Source organism: Eschrichtius robustus, chromosome 18 (genome assembly GCF_028021215.1).
Source record: "Eschrichtius robustus isolate mEscRob2 chromosome 18, mEscRob2.pri, whole genome shotgun sequence".
NCBI lineage: Eukaryota > Metazoa > Chordata > Mammalia > Artiodactyla > Eschrichtiidae > Eschrichtius > Eschrichtius robustus.
Genome location: NC_090841.1, coordinates 33,788,150 through 33,805,831, shown reverse-complemented (window position 1 = coordinate 33,805,831; position 17,682 = coordinate 33,788,150). Strand labels below are relative to the sequence as shown.

Genomic DNA, 17,682 nt, shown 5'->3' with positions numbered 1-17,682 from the left:
AGGAGGGTTCTTATTGCTATCTTTATTCCACATTGCCACTCTCTGGGTACACGCTAAAGATAATTTTTCTTTTTTCATTTTTAATCTTTTTTTCTGCTTTCATTGTTGGTGTTAAAGATTTATGCATAGCTATTTCTTCAGTCAGACAAATGAACACCTATTGTGTTGGATGTGTAAGTGATGTCTTAAGGGTCACCAGGAGTCTGAATGAAACACCAAGGAAAACTCGTTTGTGTTAGTTCTTTAAGTGCTAATTGACTGCTATAGATTCCTACTAGCAGTTTGCTTATTTCAAGTATTAGCGTTTTTTACAAATTTACTTTTCTGTATCATGGGTGTTACTAGCAGTTCGTTTATTTCAAGTATTAGCATTTTTTACAAATCTACTTTTCCGTATCATGGGTGTTTTTTATTTCTTATAAACTATAAAAGTATATTTTGGGTTGACCAGATAAAACGAGAGAGGTTCTATGGTAATGCTTTGTTCTGATCTATTAGTTGTCACCCATCTCCCTCTCCTTCAGGCAGAAATTGAAAAATTCAGGGAGAGGTTGTTTAAAAGCAATCCAAATAATAATCCAAATGGGAGGAGGAGGAAGAGAGGGTAGAAGTGTAAGGCTATTGTCAACTTGATTCTTGGGTTGTGTTTGTCAGGGGGATAATGTCAGTGCCTCGTTGTTTCTTCTAGATCCAGATAAATGAGAAAATAAATGATTTAGGAGCCTTAGATTTTGCCTGGTGGGAGTTCGTGGAACCAGTCAAATGGTTAGAAAGGAGAGTTTTAAAAGGATGAAGGTTATGTTAATGTTTAAGCTTGCTCTTTCACTAATTAGGAAGTGTGCAGGTACAGCCTTTCCAAACGATGAAGGCTTTTTTTTAGTCTTATTTTCTTCTCTAGAAACGTCAGCCTTTGTGCTTTGTGAAATAACCATTTTATCCTTTATGTAATTTACGAAGAAATGGCCATTTGTTTAGAAAAGTTGAAAAGCAAATAAGTGAATGAAACCCTTTTTATAAGTAGCAGTGTTCTTTTCTGCTGGATTGCATAACAGTTGCCTGTGATTGTAGGTGCTTATGCATAAGCTTGAACAGTTTCAGCCAGATTATATTCCAAAGTAGAGTTGTGCAGCATGCTGCATATTCATCTCATTTCTTGTCTATTCTGCTAAAATTTATAGCATGTGAGAAAAAAAGTGATATTTAAGTTTCTTCTATGTTTGTTTATTCCCTGATACTGGCATTAGGTTAAATTGTAATTTGGTTTCAAATTGAAATAGTTTGCACTCTTTCTATAAACTCCAGTTAGAATATTTGGTTGAATAACAACGTTTATGAGTTTGTTGTCAATCTCTGGGTAAATGCTATTTTCTGGCTGCTGTCCTGTTAATGAGCTAGCTGTCTGATTTCCTTTTAATTTTAATTGGGATTAAGTAAGGACATTGTGGATAGAAGAGTGAATCCAACCCCACTATTGGTGAAACCAAAAAATCTGACCTCTTTATAATCACAGTTATGTAAAAAAATGAAAGGATTATATAAAGGTTATAAAACCTTATATAAAGGTTTATATAAGAACGTAGTAAAAATGATGGACAAAGAAAGATAAAATATTTTATAGCTTTAGCATATTTATGGGCCTCTTCAATATAAAGTAGTAATAAAGTTATTCCAAGTTTCAGGGTTTTGGTTGTATTTATCTTTTACAGGTTTTCTAATTTTACTTAAGCCTAATCTAAGAATATAATATATTAAATTGCAGAACTACATGAGATTCAGTTAATGTGCACTATTTGGGAGTATATAATTACCTGGAATGAGATCATGAAATCTTTGATGTTTTTATTTGGCACTAAACCACTCATGGTAGTAAGAACATTCCTCAGTAGGGATAAACATCAGCAAGACCTTTTGACATTGTGTGATATGGAAGATGAATTCCAATGTGGTGAAGAACAGAATTATACCTTTAGAAGAAGTATGGGTAAAATTGCTCTTGTAGGATGTTGAGCTCTGAGGTCTCAGGAGAAGTAATTAGGGGATCACTGTGGACCTCTTAAAACGTAGAACCAATTTGTGGCTGTCGTGAAAAAAAATATTAGCAAAACTGCTACCAAGAACAATTATTTTGACTTTAACCCATGAAACAAAGCATTGAACACTACTGAAATGAGATGATAGCTGTTGACTTAATGAGAATGTTTGGTTTTGATATTGCTGTGCTTCCAATTTTTACCTTTTAATATTATGCTTATTGATCCTTATGAATGTTTTGATCCGTTATTGTACTGTTTTTCCAGGATCGATTTTATAACTCTAGTCATGCTTCTGCCTGTCTGTAGTGTTTTTCCTCTCTGGGTAAATTTCCTCACACCTGACCATCTTCAATTTGCTGCTTGTATATTCACTTAATTCTCCAAATAAGTCAATCATTTTAAATTTAGTCTGACTCTCCATGGCGTTAACTATCCCACTCAACTTGATGTATGTAAATTTAATGAACATGCTGTCTTATAAAATCCACATCCATGAATGAAAATAGTGAGTCTAATGTTTGTAATTCAGTTGAAAAAATGTCCACTCTCTGTTTGCCATTCTCTGCTTGATTACTCCTTGGTGCTCACTAATTGCATGTATGTGCAGCAGTATTAAGATTACATCTTTGTTTTCTCTCTCAGTTTTGCCAGAGAAGACGTAGAAGGTATTTCTTTTGGGTTGGTGTTTTATCAGCCTAGGATGGAGTCAAGGTGTCTAAAGATAGTAGCAAACTTGGATTTTCCTGGTTTGTGGGAACTTCTGGCCCCATCTGACACACAGGAAAAATCCTTTGGAGCATCTTAAAAGCTGCTGGCTTGGGCTTCCCTGGTGGCGCAGTGGTTGAGAGTCTGCCTGCCAATGCAGGGGACACGGGTTCGAGCCCTGGTCTGGGAAGATCCCACATGCCGCGGAGCAACTGGGCCCGTGAGCCACAATTGCTGAGCCTGCGCGTCTGGAGCCTGTGCTCCGCAACAAGAGAGGCCGTGATACTGAGAGGCCCGCGCACCGCGATGAAGAGTGGCCCCCGCTTGCCGCAACTAGAGGAAGCCCTCGTACAGAAACGAAGACCCAACACAGCCATACATACATACATACATAAAATAAATACAGTATAAAGTGTTAAAAATAAATAAATAAATAAATTAAAAAAAAAAAAAGCTGCTGGCTTGACTACATGTCATTGACCTGGTTTCCAGGTCAGGGCCACAAATACCCATTTGGTGTCCTTGTGCAAGTTAGAAAAATGTGTACACCTTCTTTCCTCTGAGAGGACACAGCACCTCACGAAGTCACACAGCCTGGTGAGTGAAGTCTTGGTGGGATCTCGGCGCTATTCACCTCTCAAGCAGGTGCTACTTTGCACAGCTCAACCACACATTGACGGTTCCAGGTCACAGAGGTTGTGTGTGGTTCTGCTAGTGCTCCCTGAAGACATGATGGATTTTAGCTTGGCCAGTTTTACCTGTGCCAGTACCACTGCCTGGAGACCCTGCCTCTGGAGCTGGACTTTGTCTCCAGTACTGTTCAAGGCTGGGGCTGTGAGTATTATCTCTGGCTCCAGCTCCATTTCCGAGAAAATTACCCGCATTTCATGTTTGTCCCAAAATAGGATTAGCAAATTCTATTTGGGAAGTTTTATTATATCTCATTTGACAAATATCTAAAAAGTATATGCAATATAAAAGAGACAGCAAGTGTAGAAAAAAGTTCTTTTAAAAATTATCTGTAGGGGCTTCCCTGGTGGCGCAGTGGTTGAGAATCTGCCTGCCAATGCAGGGGACACGGGTTCGAGCCCTGGTCTGGGAAGATCCCACATGCCGCGGAGCAACTGGGCCTGTGAGCCACAACTACTGAGCCTGCGCGTCTGGAGCCTGTGCTCCGCAACAAGAGAGGCCGCGACAGTGAGAGGCCCGCGCACCGCGATGAAGAGTGGCCCCCGCTCGCTGCAACTAAAGAAAGCCCTCGCACAGAAACGAAGACCCAACACAGCCAGAAATAAATAAATAAATTAAAGAAAATTATCTGTGAAGGCGGAAAAAGAATGACATATACAAAGGAGAGCTAGGGTTGAGGGGAGGCTTTTTTCTTTTAATTTTTAATCCATTAAGGATTAACATGTTTATATACTGAGACCCAACCAACTGAGAAGAGTTTAGTGAAACGGGATTAAAACAGGGTAATTGATGTGCAGTGCCCTTTTAGGAGGTGAGAGGAAAGAGGATCCAGAGCATAAATGAATGGGATTATCTATGGACAGAGGCAAGAGTTGGCACAGAAAAACTAGTGTGCAAATAAATTGGTAATAGAGGAAACAGGAAATTGAATTATAGGTTCCTTTTCATGGAGGAAATTAAAATTTGCTTACCGAAAATGGTAGGTAGAAGCAATGGTTTCATAGCTCCTGGAGAATGGCAAGTTTGAAATGAGTACTCTAGGGAATGTGAGGAGAGACTACTAGGATTTCCCATCAATGTTGTAGGAAGTGATGGACCATAAAAGCCTAATTGGGAGAAAATGGAGGGGGTCATGACACTGGAGGTTTTATTGAGGTCAGAAAATAGGTGGCTTGGGAGTGGGAGAAGTGAAAAGATAGAAGATTGAGGTCAGAGAAAAGGATCTTGGAGATTATGATGATAATAGAGGTGGAACAGTTTTTAGCTAATGAAAAGGCCCAGGTGTGGTCATGAAGACCGTGGCTGAGGAAAGTGGAAATGAAGATTGCTGGTTGTGGGTGTGAAGGCATGGGCTGGCAGAGGAGTCAACACAAGGTGTTGGCTGCCGAGCATGTCAGATGGCATTAGCCCCAGAGGAAGTGGGATTTTAGATAATGGAGATAAATAATATGGAAATAAGAATGGAGAGACAAATCTAAGCTACAGGACTGTGGCCAACTTACAGGATTTCCGTCAGTTTCAGTTCTCTCACCAATAAAGAGAGGATAGTACATACCTCAAAGGGTTATTACTGAGTATTAAATAAATTGTGCTTATAAGTGTTTAGCACAGTGCCTGGCTCAGACTTAACCGTTATTTAAGATTATAGAAATACCAGGTCCTTGTGAAAAGGTGTAGCAAGTGTTGCTGGGAGAATGAGTGAGAAGGATGGTTCAGAGAGCAGATCTGGAATGAAAATGGGAAGACATGTGAGCAACTTGAACTTTGTGTTTTGGAAAATTCCTAAGGATGCCTGACCTTTAGGTTTTGAATGGACTTCTGTTACCTGTGTCTTAACTCTTCCTCTCGGTAGCCTCAGATTTGTCTTGATAGTGGTTTCTTTACTTCCCTCTCCTCCATCAAGTTTGTGTGTATTTATTGTGGCCAGTACACTACAAACTTTTATTTAGTGGAGGTTTAAAAAACTACTGTGTTTTTAAAGAATGTAGGATGTTCCATTTTTCTTGTTCTTTTCAAATTATTTTTTAAAGCAGAATTTTTATGAATATTTTAATTTAGTTTTTAAAAAACTTTATTTTGAAATAAACTTAGACTTACAGAAGAGTTGCAAAAGTAGTACAGAGAATTCTTTTATACCCTTCCCCCAACTTCTTCTAATGCCAGCATCTTATATAACTTTAGTGCAGTTATTAATACTAAGAAATTAATGTTGGTACAGTAGTTACCAAACCACAGACTTTATTCAGGTTTTAGCAGTTTTCTCACTCATGTGCTTTTCCTGTTCTAGGTTCCAGCCCAGCATCACATCTTATGTTTGGTTTGCCATGTCTCTTTCATCTCCTGGTCAGTGGTACTTCCTCATCTCTCATGACCTTGACACTATCCAAGAATCCTGCTTATTTTTTAGCATGCCCCTTAATTTTTTTCTTCAGTATTTCTTCCCTGTATTTCTGAAATCTGCCCCTAGTGCCAGTCAGACTCACATAGTGAAGTAGCACAGTGATTCAATTTAAGTATAGTTTTTAATTAGAAAGTAATTAACTAGAGGAAAATTACTTTTTGATGCTGCAACTCCCAATTTCCCCAGGCAAAAAACTGTGTTTAAGCATGTATATGAAGGTAGTGCTATAAGTGAGTTAATTCATAATGTACGTTGCTAAGGTATTAATAGAACTTTCACAACAAAACCTCTTCAGATTGACAGACACTAAAGTTTTGATTGATGACTACTCAAAAAATATTTTTAAATGAGCTATATTCAGTTAAATAGCCAACTGATAAGGTTTTTCCATTTAAAGAAATAGATATTTATCTCATATCCACTGAAATATTAGCCTCATTCAAATCATTCCTCAGGCCTTATACAATTATGTGTTCTATGTAATTCCTGTTTATTATTTTATTTATTATAGGTATTTATTGAGTTACATATATATCAATATATAGATATATATTGAAGTAAACTGTTTTTCAGGGCTGTTATAAAATCTGTAGCTACAGTATCATTTTGTATCTATACAGTGTACTACATGTCCTGACCTATGTTTGAATGGAAGAATTGGTTAACACACAGAGGTTTATATTGCTTGTGTAGGCCATAAATGTGGGTTTCTGTATTATTCAGTTCTGCTTAGAAAGAAGCCTTATTATAATATAAAGTAAGTTATTTTCAAATGGTGTAGTGGACACTGTTGGTGCCCCTCCAAGACCCCCTTCACCAGGCTGGTTGTGGGCGTACCCAGGTGTGAGTGTTGGCTCCTGGTGGTTCCCAGCTGCCCTCTTAATCCAGAGATTTGGCCTCAGGGAACTGGGGTCCTGCAGCTAATGGCTGACTGACTCGGGTGGTGTCAAGGCTGGCCTCTCCCTCCAGGTACTATCTACTGCTGTGCATTTCAGGCTGAAGCGAGAATCCAGCTGAGGCCACATTTTCGAATGTCCCTGTCTCAGTCCCCTTTTCCTGAGAGCATCCCCCTCATTAATCACCTGCACCTGCATCCCTGTCCCAGGTCTGCCTCTAGGGAACGTGACCTAAGACAAAGGAAATGCGATATGATCATACTAACCAGCTGTGAACTCACTAATGTGAAAACTGATGACTTGCTCACAAGAGACCCTTTACAGTTATCTGGAAACTGCACTAGACTGGGTGTGTGGGCTTCAGTTCTCAAGCTTCTAACAACCAGATAGCTCTGAAAAGTCATTTCATTTCTATGGGCCTGTATTTTCTGTTGTGTAATACATACATGGACTATGTGATATTCAAAATCTCATGCTGAAGGTTTTGCCTTATGGCAGGGGCTTATTAAATAGAGATACTTGGCTCCCCCATTGCCTCCCACCTCCAGGTTCTTGGATAGCTTTGGAAGATGTTCAGCTTAACTTGAATTGGAACTGTAACATAAAATATGGATGTGCATTTTCTAGGAAGAAGCTTCCAATACATTTCACTAGGACTCTGTGACCCTCAGAGGTTCAGTGTCAGTGTCTTGTAGAGTTTTCTTCTTTTTTAGCCCTGTTCTCCACTGATAAAGATTCAAAATCTATTCTAAAAATCCTGTACCCTATTCCATAGATACATACATATTTTTTTTTTTCTTTCCATCACTCCCTTATTTCTCTTTTGTAAAGGGCAGAACTTTCCTTACTCTTTCGAGTGCCATTTCTTCTGGATGTAAAGAGAAGGACCATCTGTTAGATGAAGTTACCTACCTAGTGAGCGATCCTGGAAGGTTTGTGCGATTATGTAGTTGATTCCAAACTTCTCTGTAGTGTCATTTCTTCTTTGTTTCCTCTTGTTTTTAAGCAGGCACTGTCATCAAACTTTTGTTATGGAGTTGAGTGTCATATTTAGACAAGAGAGGTGGGGTAAGCCAGAGGAAAGAAGTTGGGAGAACTCTGGGTTTCTTCCGTAATTCCAAACATACAACTTTTGTGTATAAGCTCATGTCATCTTGAAGATGCCTTTGCAGAAAGAAAGCAGTAGCCTTTTCTTTCTTACAACCCTCCACCTTAAAATTTTATTTTGATTTCAGCCACAGCTAATGGGTTTTCTGTTTTTTAGTTTTCTATATCTATTAAGTATTTTAATTTGCTGGTTAAAGAGGCTGGATCACATTTGGCCATTAGACAGAAAATAAAAAATACAGTGAATAATTTAAAACAGATGTTCTCAGTGCTCTTAGGTGCCCCCCACACACAACTTTTATAACAATTGCTCCTTAACTTCCTCATTACTTTTTCTTAGTTAAATTCTTTATAGATTATATAAGCTGTCTCCACTCATAATTTAAAAAAAAATCAACATATAATGCCTTACTGTACTATATAATAAAACAGTATGTATTTCAGTGTAAACAGTTGGCCATCGACTACTCAAGAAGGCACAATAAAGTCACATTCTGGAGTCTTTGCCTCATGCCACTGTGGGTACAACAGCTACGATGTAGGTTGATGTAGGTGTGCTGTTCTGTTGATTCAGATACCACAAGCAGCAAAAGGTGAAGGTTTAAGTAAGCTAGGTCCTTCACCTTTTGCTAGGATTGTCCTGGGATACCTAAATTTCAGAAATGGAACACAAATGATGGTAAAGCTTAAAACAAAAACAGTGTAACTATAATTTACAGAGTAGTTGGATTCTTGGAAAATTCAATGTATATTAAGTTACATAATATATGAAGTATTAAATATGTAACAATTTACATATTCTGTTGTACATCTAATTTCGTTGAATTAGAGTCTAGGCGTAGATAATTATGGTTTTCCCTCTCTTGTTCTCTCTGTGTATCTCTCTGTGGGATGCAGGACAGTTTTCTTATTGTGTAGGATTAGCTCATGTGTAGCAGAATGTCTAGCACACCTTTCCCCTGTAAATGCTGGTAGCGTCACCTCAGTCACCATGACAACCAAAATGCCCCGAGACATTTCTAGAATGCTTCCTAAGTGGTGTTAAGGCGTATTGAAAATCACTGGCTTAGAGAAAAAAAAAAAAAAGAAACAAAATAAACCATTATTCACATAATAGGATATTTCTAACCAGAGTAGCCAAGAGTGACATTACTAATTGCTGCCTTTTATTGGAGTGTCAAATGGGACAACTTCTAAGATCTTAAGTTTTATATCAAGGTGAAATGAAGGGAATTTTGACTTTTAATTGCTTCAAAGTTTTGGTAGCCAAAAACTGAGTCAGCTAAAGGCATAAACGACAGTGTCTGAACTGTAGGACCCTTGTAAAACGTAGAAGAAATTAAACTTTCTGGGCTCCCTAGGTGATCCAAAGTCCTGGTTTTTATGGGCACTCTTCTGAGTGGCTATGTAGTTTATATACATTAAGACGTCCTACATTGCACACAGATGACCCAAGGCTAAGATCAGGAGGAAATCCAGTTGAGCTGCCCTCTCCTTCAGCCACTTCTGTCTTACCTCAGCCTCCCTTCCTTCGTCAGCTGAGCTGATAGATTCTGGTCGCAATTCATATCTTTATGTGGATATTCTTGGCTTGTAGTTTTAGTCAGAATTAGGCCTGTAGCAAGATCTAGCGTACTTAAACCTTTATTTTGATTGGTGCTGTTGAGAAATGTTAGGTTTTTAGGTGGTACTTCTTTTTATGGGTGCCACTTTTATGTGATTTAGAACATGCGATAAATTAATTAACGAATATTTTTGATAGGGGTGGAGAAGAGACAGGTAAAACTGCAGGATGCTTCACCTCTTGCTAGGATCAGTATTAGGTGTTTGGTATGTGCTTGTAGCTTATCAGAATCTGGAAAGGGATTGGCTTATGTACCTTTTAATTCTTATGACGTATGGAGCAGCGCTTTCAGAATGGTGCAAGATGGCTTCAGGTACAGCTGTTGTAAACATATGTTTATATTTTAAAATACATTTATCTACAGAAATTATAAATATTATATATTGCATATAATATATAATATTTATAATTTCTGTAGATAAATATATCTTTATATGCAATATATACATTTCACAGTTATGTATAAGTTGTGAATCCTAATAAGCTTATGGAAGGCAGAAATCTGCCACTGTCTTAATTATCTATAGTGACGTGAACGTAATGTTACTAGCCTGCTGTGAATTTAAAAAGTTTTCCTGGTAAGTGTTTTACCTGCTAAAACGATCTAGAATAGTCTGTTCTCTGTGTCTCCAGGTCCTTTCTCTTTTTTCTCCTGGCAGAGCCACATGTAAATCATTCCAAAACGGTTAATGCTGCTGTAGTCACAAATTATTGATTTTCTGTTCATTGTGTATGTAGAATTGTTGCTCTACTTAGATTCTAAAGCGAGGCTTTTTAATTGTGTTTTCCAGGAAGATATGAATTTAAATGAAGATAAAAAGGCACCATTGCGGGAAAAGGACTTCAGTACCAAAAAAGAAATGGTGATGCAGTACATTAATACTGCTTCCAAGACAGTAAGTAAAACTGTCAAGTTGAGAAGTACTGCTGAAGCATGTTGTGGTATGGAAAACAATACATTTGTCTAATGAAGTGCCTAAGTTTGCGGGCAACTGTAATCATAGAGCTTTTGTATGTATAATTAAAGGTACAAGTATTATAATAAGTTTGTTTAATTTGAAAGTATTTCTTACCTTGTAACTTTTAAACTGCTTTTGCTTTTTGGCCACTCACACTGTTACGAAGCACCGTGGCTGCTTGGTCCACTCACTCTAGGACACCCCTCCTTGTTAGTGAATTAAGATGGGTATTGATTTCTAATGTCACTTATAAACTGGGATAATACTTGTATTGTAGAAAAGTGAGACTGATTTTACTCTAACTACCTAAATCAGGATACATAATAGTGGCTTAGAGGCATATCTTTTAATGTGAGTTTCCCTGTGGATGAAATTAGCTTGTAACAAATTATAAATGTAGACACTGAAAGGAGCGTTAAGAATCCACGTGGCTGCCACTTTTCTAGGGAAACATGAAATATGTGAGTGGAAGTAATAACTAAATGTCTGAGAAACATGACCGGCACACAGAATCAATTATATTTATTTCATGGAACAACAAATGAGCTTTGTTGTCATGAAAAAAATTGTGACTAAGTGGATTGGATGAAAAATATAAAATGGAAGCTAATGAAGAAGAAAAGGCTCGGTAGAAAGACAGTAGAAAATGCTTTTGGTTGAATGTAAAATAGAATTGGATTGGAGAAAAATAACTAAACACACTGTAGTTTTCACTGGATACTTTAACCCAAGGCCAGCGTACAAGAATATAAGTTATTTATACTTTAACTCCATTTATCTACTAGACTAGTCAGTGATTCTGAGGTATTTCTTTTGGAAGAAAGATTCAAGTGATGTTTAATTTTTAAACATGTCTCATTTTTTGGCTGCCTGATGTTCAGATGTAGAATTCACTGAGTACTGTGCTTTTCCCAGTTCTTTCTATGGGCTCTGTATCTTGCCATTGAGATGTAAATTGCTTTTGTCCCTTGATGGTACTTGGCCATCACAAATTAACAGTGGGGATTTAGGAGTCAGGGCTCCCGTGATTTGGATTGACTATCCTCTGTTTGGTCTTGGACATCTTATTTTATCTTTCTGATCCTCAATCCCCTCGTCCATAAGATGGGGCTAATACCTACACCATAGGCTTGTTGTTAGAATTAAATTGTTTATTCTGTGATTAGAACTTAACAGATTTTTTTTTTAAAATTTTTATTTATTTATATTTATTTTTGGCTGTGTTGGGTCTTTGTTTCTGTGCGAGGGCTTTCTCTAGTTGCGGCAAGTGGGGGCGACTCTTCATCGCGGTGCGTGGGCCTCTCACTGTCGCGGCCTCTCTTGCTGCGGAGCACAAGCTCCAGACGCGCAGGCTCAGTAGTTGTGGCTCACGGGCCTAGTTGCTCTCCGGCATGTGGGATCTTCCCAGACCAGGGCTCGAACCCGTGTCCCCTGCATTGGCAGGTAGACCCTCAACCTCTGCGCCACCAGGGAAGCCCCCGTAACAGATTTTTAACTGGTGGCTGCCTCTTGCGGTAGCAGTGGTTGTAGTAGCAATTGTTTGTTTTTTATTTTTCTTTGTGATTTACTGTCGAAATTCTTACTGTTGAAATCATTACACCACAATTAAAAATATAAGTAAATGTACCTCAGTAAAAATACAAATTTCTTATTAGTGAGTCTACATTTCTAGAAGTTCATTTGTTCACTCAACACATTTATTAAGCATCTGTGTGTCAGGCACTTAATAAAAGTGTCTGTATTTAAGGCCCTGGCGATTGAGCACCAAGATAGTGCGTCATTGTATCCTATGGAGCAATGAGACACAAATGACAGAAACACACAAACACATGTAATGGGAGGTGAAATGTGATGTGGGGAAAAAAATGCAGGGGGAGTGGAGATGCTGTACCTGTTTTATGTAGAGTCATCAGGGCAGAGTCTCCTGTTAGGGAATTTAAAATCCAACAAGCATGAATCCACTTAATATAATTACAAGAGATAATATATTAGTTAGAACTGGCATAGAAAACCCTAGCATAATAGTGCAGTTTAATTCTGGGATTTCAGATAAACAGACTTTTTAATAGAATAAACCATTTTGAACTTCTTCACAGTGGATCTGTTTCAGCTTACATTCACTGATTTTAAAGTTTAATCCTCTAATTATTTTGGACTTGGGCTGGAATTTATTTACCAGAATTAAGTAATTAGATTATCAGGATTGAAATAGATTAGTTATCTAAAGTATGATTAAAGCATTTAATTGGTGTGTGGAGAGTCATGGCTTTTCCTAGGAGGGTTCTGAATAATTCGGCAAATGGTTAACATGGTAGAAGGTTCAAGCTGACCAGTCATCTATTTTTGCTCTGGAAGTAAAAACACATTTTATTAACTCTAGGATATGGACTTTGTTACGCCAGTATATTTAGGTTAATGAGTACTGAAAAAGTTTCTCTGAGAAAAACAAAGCTCCTAGATAGGTTGTTCTAGGGAGGATGTGGGGACTTTGTCAGATGTTACCATTTTAGCCTTAGAATTTGCTTTGAGATTCTCTTTTGTGGGTAAGCATTAATATTATTTTTTGGCAAATAGTATTGATGGCTCCAGTTGATTTTTTTGAAAACGCTTTTGAAATGTTAACACTCAAACTAGCCCTAAAGTAGATCAGCTTGGTTTTAAAATAGGAAAAAACAAAAAAACAATAAAAACCATTGATCAAACTAGGTTGTTTCCAAGATCTTAGTAGGTTTCAGTTTAGGTGGCCAAATAGTAAGACTGAATTTCTTCAGTTAGGAAAGATTATTAAAATTTACTAAGCAAATATTATATTTGAGGCTAAAAATGCCAGATAGACGTGTTTCTAAGTTCCTAGGGCGTGGGTATGTGATCCAGGTTTGGCCAGTACAGTCTGATGGCCAGGTCTGGTGGGGGCTTCTGAGAACGGTTTCTCTCCCTCATAAAAGGGTCCAGAGCAGGAAAGCTGCCTTTCCCTGCTACTTGTCGTGGCTGTGAGGGTGTGTGGGGTGCTTGACGCCTGACGTCATGGAGCTGCTGCTCTGGCCCAGTGCAGTCCTGCCTCCAGACTCTTCTATTATGTGAGGTGATGCCAGTTCTTATTGAAGCTGCTTTCAGCTGGGTTTTTGCTTTGCTGCTGTAAACATCCTGATAGACCATCCAGATACACTTTGGCCTATGTGGGCTATCTCTTTAATTCACTATGGAAATTTCTCTTTCCATCCAAAGGAGTATCTTACAAGATCTTCCCCTCACCCAGTATACTCAGAGCATAGATGGGGAGGCACTACAAGGCCAGGTGTCCATCCCTTGGTAAATGACTTGTGCTTAGCAGCAAGTTTATTGGAGAAAACTTCTTTCAAAACAGAACGATACAGATTTTACCTATGTACGATTACTTGCTGGAGGGTAAGACTATTCTGCAATTAGTGGTAAGGACCTTATAAGTAGGATGTGACACGATAGTCCAAATGGAAGAGAACCCACAGTTCCTGAACAAGGTAGGATGAAGAAAATTCTAGAACAAGAGAGGATCTCTTAAACCACAGTTGCCAAAGAATTTTCCTATTTTCTAAACGGAAGTGAGCTAGAATTTAAAATACAAATCTACCATATAAATGTATTTAATTATGCTTAACCCAACTGTGAGTATAATTCTCTTTTATTATGTGTGGTTCAATTATTTTTAATCCTTTTTTTCCTTAAACATTTTTTAAAGCCCCCTTCAGATATTAAGTTATGATTTTTGTAGTCAAGATTCTTGTGCTTTGAGTGGAACCAACCAGGCTTGGGAGATATATCCTAATAGAGTTGCTGCCTTCACCAAGTTTTCCTTTTCTTATTTCTTTTTTGTTTAGGTATATCATACCCTTTATCTGTGACATCAGTGTATATGTTGTGTGTATTTTCTGGGTGTGTTTTGTCTGGGTAATATGGAAGTCTCCCATGACAGGGTTAACAGAAAACCATGGATTAATTTATATGCAACTAAAGAATGTGTTAAAGAGGATAGCTGTAGAGAGTAGGATTTAGATCAATGAGTTGCCTACATCCCCCTGCTCCCACCCCAACCCATTGCAAAGGATTAGTAAAAATAAAATCTCTTTTCTATTTGTTGAGAAGAAAGAATTTGCTGTTCCACTTTTAGGCTTTTTCAGGGTGATGCGTGGCAATTCAAAACTAGAAACAACTTAGAGAGGCCAAAACCTATATCCCAGAAAGTGAAAGGAGGAAGAGGAGAATCGGCCAGGCGTGTTTGAGCGATAGGACAGGAGAACCAGAAAGATGTCTGGTCCTCTGTGGGGAGGTGGAGTTTCAGGGGGAGAGAGAGAGAGACATTTAAAGAGTTTTGAGGGACATTTTGTTTTATGCTGTGTAGTATAACACCTTTATGATGTCTTTAAGAACGATTATGTCTCTAAGAACCATTCATCTTCTTTTTCTTTTTTTCCTAATTTATTTTTATATATTGAGATGATGACACTGTCCAGGCAGTTTACTTCTATACAGACTACAACCACTACAACTACGACCTATCAGCACATGGTCTTTTTTGGCTGTACCATTAGGTGTGGATATAATGCTTTAAAAATCTCTCTTCAAAATGTATACTTCTAGTTCCTGAGGATTGCACTAGGTTGGAATCCAAAGTTCTTACAGGCTCCTTGACGTCCCCCGCCGCCCCCCAATATGTCATTGGAAACTGTATCCCAGCTGCAAGTAACAAGCTCATTTTAGGTGGGCTGACATGAAATAAAAAGGGCCTAATCTCATTTCTAAGGTGCATAATTATAACATCCATCCTTTATTCCCTATCTGTATTTAGTTTTTTCCTTTCTGATTTCTTTTTTCAGGGAATGAAGCAGAAATCCTCTTTTATAAGTGCTCCTGGAAGTTTACTAGCTTCCTTTGACTTTGTCTCTAATTTTTTTCTTTCCTAGTCAATCTAGACTGCAGTCAAGTGACTGCAAGGGCTCCTCCGAGGCATTTGTTAGAAAAGTTTGGATGGCGTTTAGCTTTACTCCTTGAATCCTTTCTGAAGTATTTCTGTAGTTCTTGCTTAGTCTTCTTTGATAAAAAAATAAAGTTAAATAACAAGTATTATAGAACATAATTTTAAAAGGCACATAGAAAGATTGTAACAAAAGTTTCTCAAAAAGCATGATGAAATGACTGAGTGTAAATTGAGTTCGTAAGCGCAGGATTATAGACTTTCACGTATGTGTATGTATAGAGGTGTGTATATGTAGTGTTCAAAAGTATTTTGAAAGGTATTATCACTTGTTCTAGCTCAGTAGGTCATGGTGTTCTCAAACATGGAGGACAGAGTTTTCTGCAGTATCAGCCTTCTAGGCATATTTTGATCAGAAGAGAACTGTGTTTTGAGAAAATATTAGTTGTGTGTTCATTTGTATGTATGAACGTTTTCTCCAAGTAGAAAATCTAGACTTGATTGAGGGTGTTTTCATAACTTTCAGTGTGTATTTTATGTTTTAGATTTCAGTTTCATATGTAAATTTTGGAAACATTGTCAGATACAGGTAAATCAAGTCGTTGTTGTCCTTGTTTTATTTCCTCTATTTTTTGTCATCGTTGTTATTTAAAAAGCTTATATTTTAACCACTAGAAACTTAGATGAACCATAAATAGTGATGCATTCTTGGTAAAATAAACACGGGTTATTTTTTGGCTTACATTTCAGGTTAGGGATTTGATCAAAGCATCCCTGCCACACAAAAGCTTGGTAAAAGTGGCTGGTACTCAGTATTAGACACTTACCTGTTTATCATCAGTACCCTTACAATACTTTGCCTGTTTGTCTCCAGGTCTTGCTTGCTGACGAGGAGAAAATTTCAGAGCCTCAGGGCAATGAACCAGCTTCTTCTTAAGAGTATTTCCTAATCTGTCTGGCATTTTAATTTCTATTTGTGCCTATATAGGACAGGTTTTATTTATGTACAATTAAAATTATCTTCTAACAGCTCAGATTCATCCAGCTTTCTTACAAGTCGTTCTGAGCAGCACCAGTGGTGTATAGTGTTCTCTGCTGTTACTGCATTGTGTTTTTGTTTAGGCAGGAGATGAATATGAAGAAAACAGTCATCTTCTCTTTTTTTTTTGTAGGATGAAATTATATTAGGTTCAAACTAGAATTGTGTATTTTTGGTCTTTTAAAAATCTTATGGCTCGTTAAGACGTCTTTTCTTTCATTACAGCACTTTTTAAAAGATTCGCCAGATACAGAAACATTGTTATTTACTAGTAAAATTTACTAGAATTTTAGAGCCTGACAGGGCCAATGGTGCTTACACCAGTTGTGGCATTAGAGGTCATTCTGAGGTTGTTTTCATCTTGGTTATTGAGGTGTTTCTTGATCTAAGATATTTTTCTATGTTCATGCTTACTTTTTAGACTTTAATGAATATAATTAAGCTTATGTCTGATAACTGCAAAAGTAGTGAAAACTTTGAAAGTGCCAGAAAGAAGAGGCATGTGATTATAATGGAGATGAAAGTGAAGAGCAAATATCCGTATGGAATGAACCTTTTGAAAGAAGGAACAGTTCTGAAGGAATAAGTGAAAAATTGAGAAAAATGCTATGTATTATGTGCAATTGTTTTTCAGTGAATGAAGGGAAAAGGTATGTCAATGCAAATAATCAATAAATGATCTATAATGGGACTAGAAAAGAGTTTTATTTGAGCCAAACTGAAGACTATAGCTTGGGAGACAGCCTCTCAGATAACTCTGAGGAACTGCTCCGGAGAAGCACGGTTTTCAGCACAGTTTTATGTCTTGTCAGAACAAAGAACATCAAACAAGTCAGGGATACATTCCTTCAGGGTTTCAGAAAAATACCCAAAACACAGATCAGCATGTACACAGTATGGTCTTGGCATCTGGGAAGGGAGTCTTATCATTTAAGGAGTATCAGCATTGGCCTCTCAGGAAGGGAGGCATTTAATCTTTATTTTTAACATGGACATTCTTTACTCCTGGTCAGTGCACACTTTTCTTTAGTGATTAAAGCAGATGTACAGTGTATGTTTGATAGGCCACAAACAGGCTGTTTTAGTCAGCATAGAATACAAATTAACTCATGTATAAGCCAGAATAATGTCCCCATACCTCAATATGTGAAAATTTCTTCTATTAGGTAATTGAAGAAATAGGAAAAAAAGTTGCCAGGTACAGTGGCGCTCAACCTTGATATCCATTAGAATCATCTGGGGAGCTTTAAAAATCTTGATATCTGGGTCCTGTCATTTAC

General features: G+C 37.7%; 1 protein-coding gene across 3 annotated transcripts in view; it reads left to right on the top strand.

Moving 5' to 3' along the window:
• DIAPH3 (diaphanous related formin 3) overlaps positions 1-17,682 on the top strand; it is a 568,557-nt gene that overhangs the window by 73,498 nt on the left and 477,377 nt on the right. For all 3 annotated transcript variants that reach the window (XM_068526481.1, XM_068526480.1, XM_068526482.1), the window contains one exon: positions 10,248-10,352. In XM_068526481.1, the coding sequence (XP_068382582.1) occupies positions 10,248-10,352 (105 nt within the window). The remainder of the gene's footprint in view (positions 1-10,247; positions 10,353-17,682) is intronic.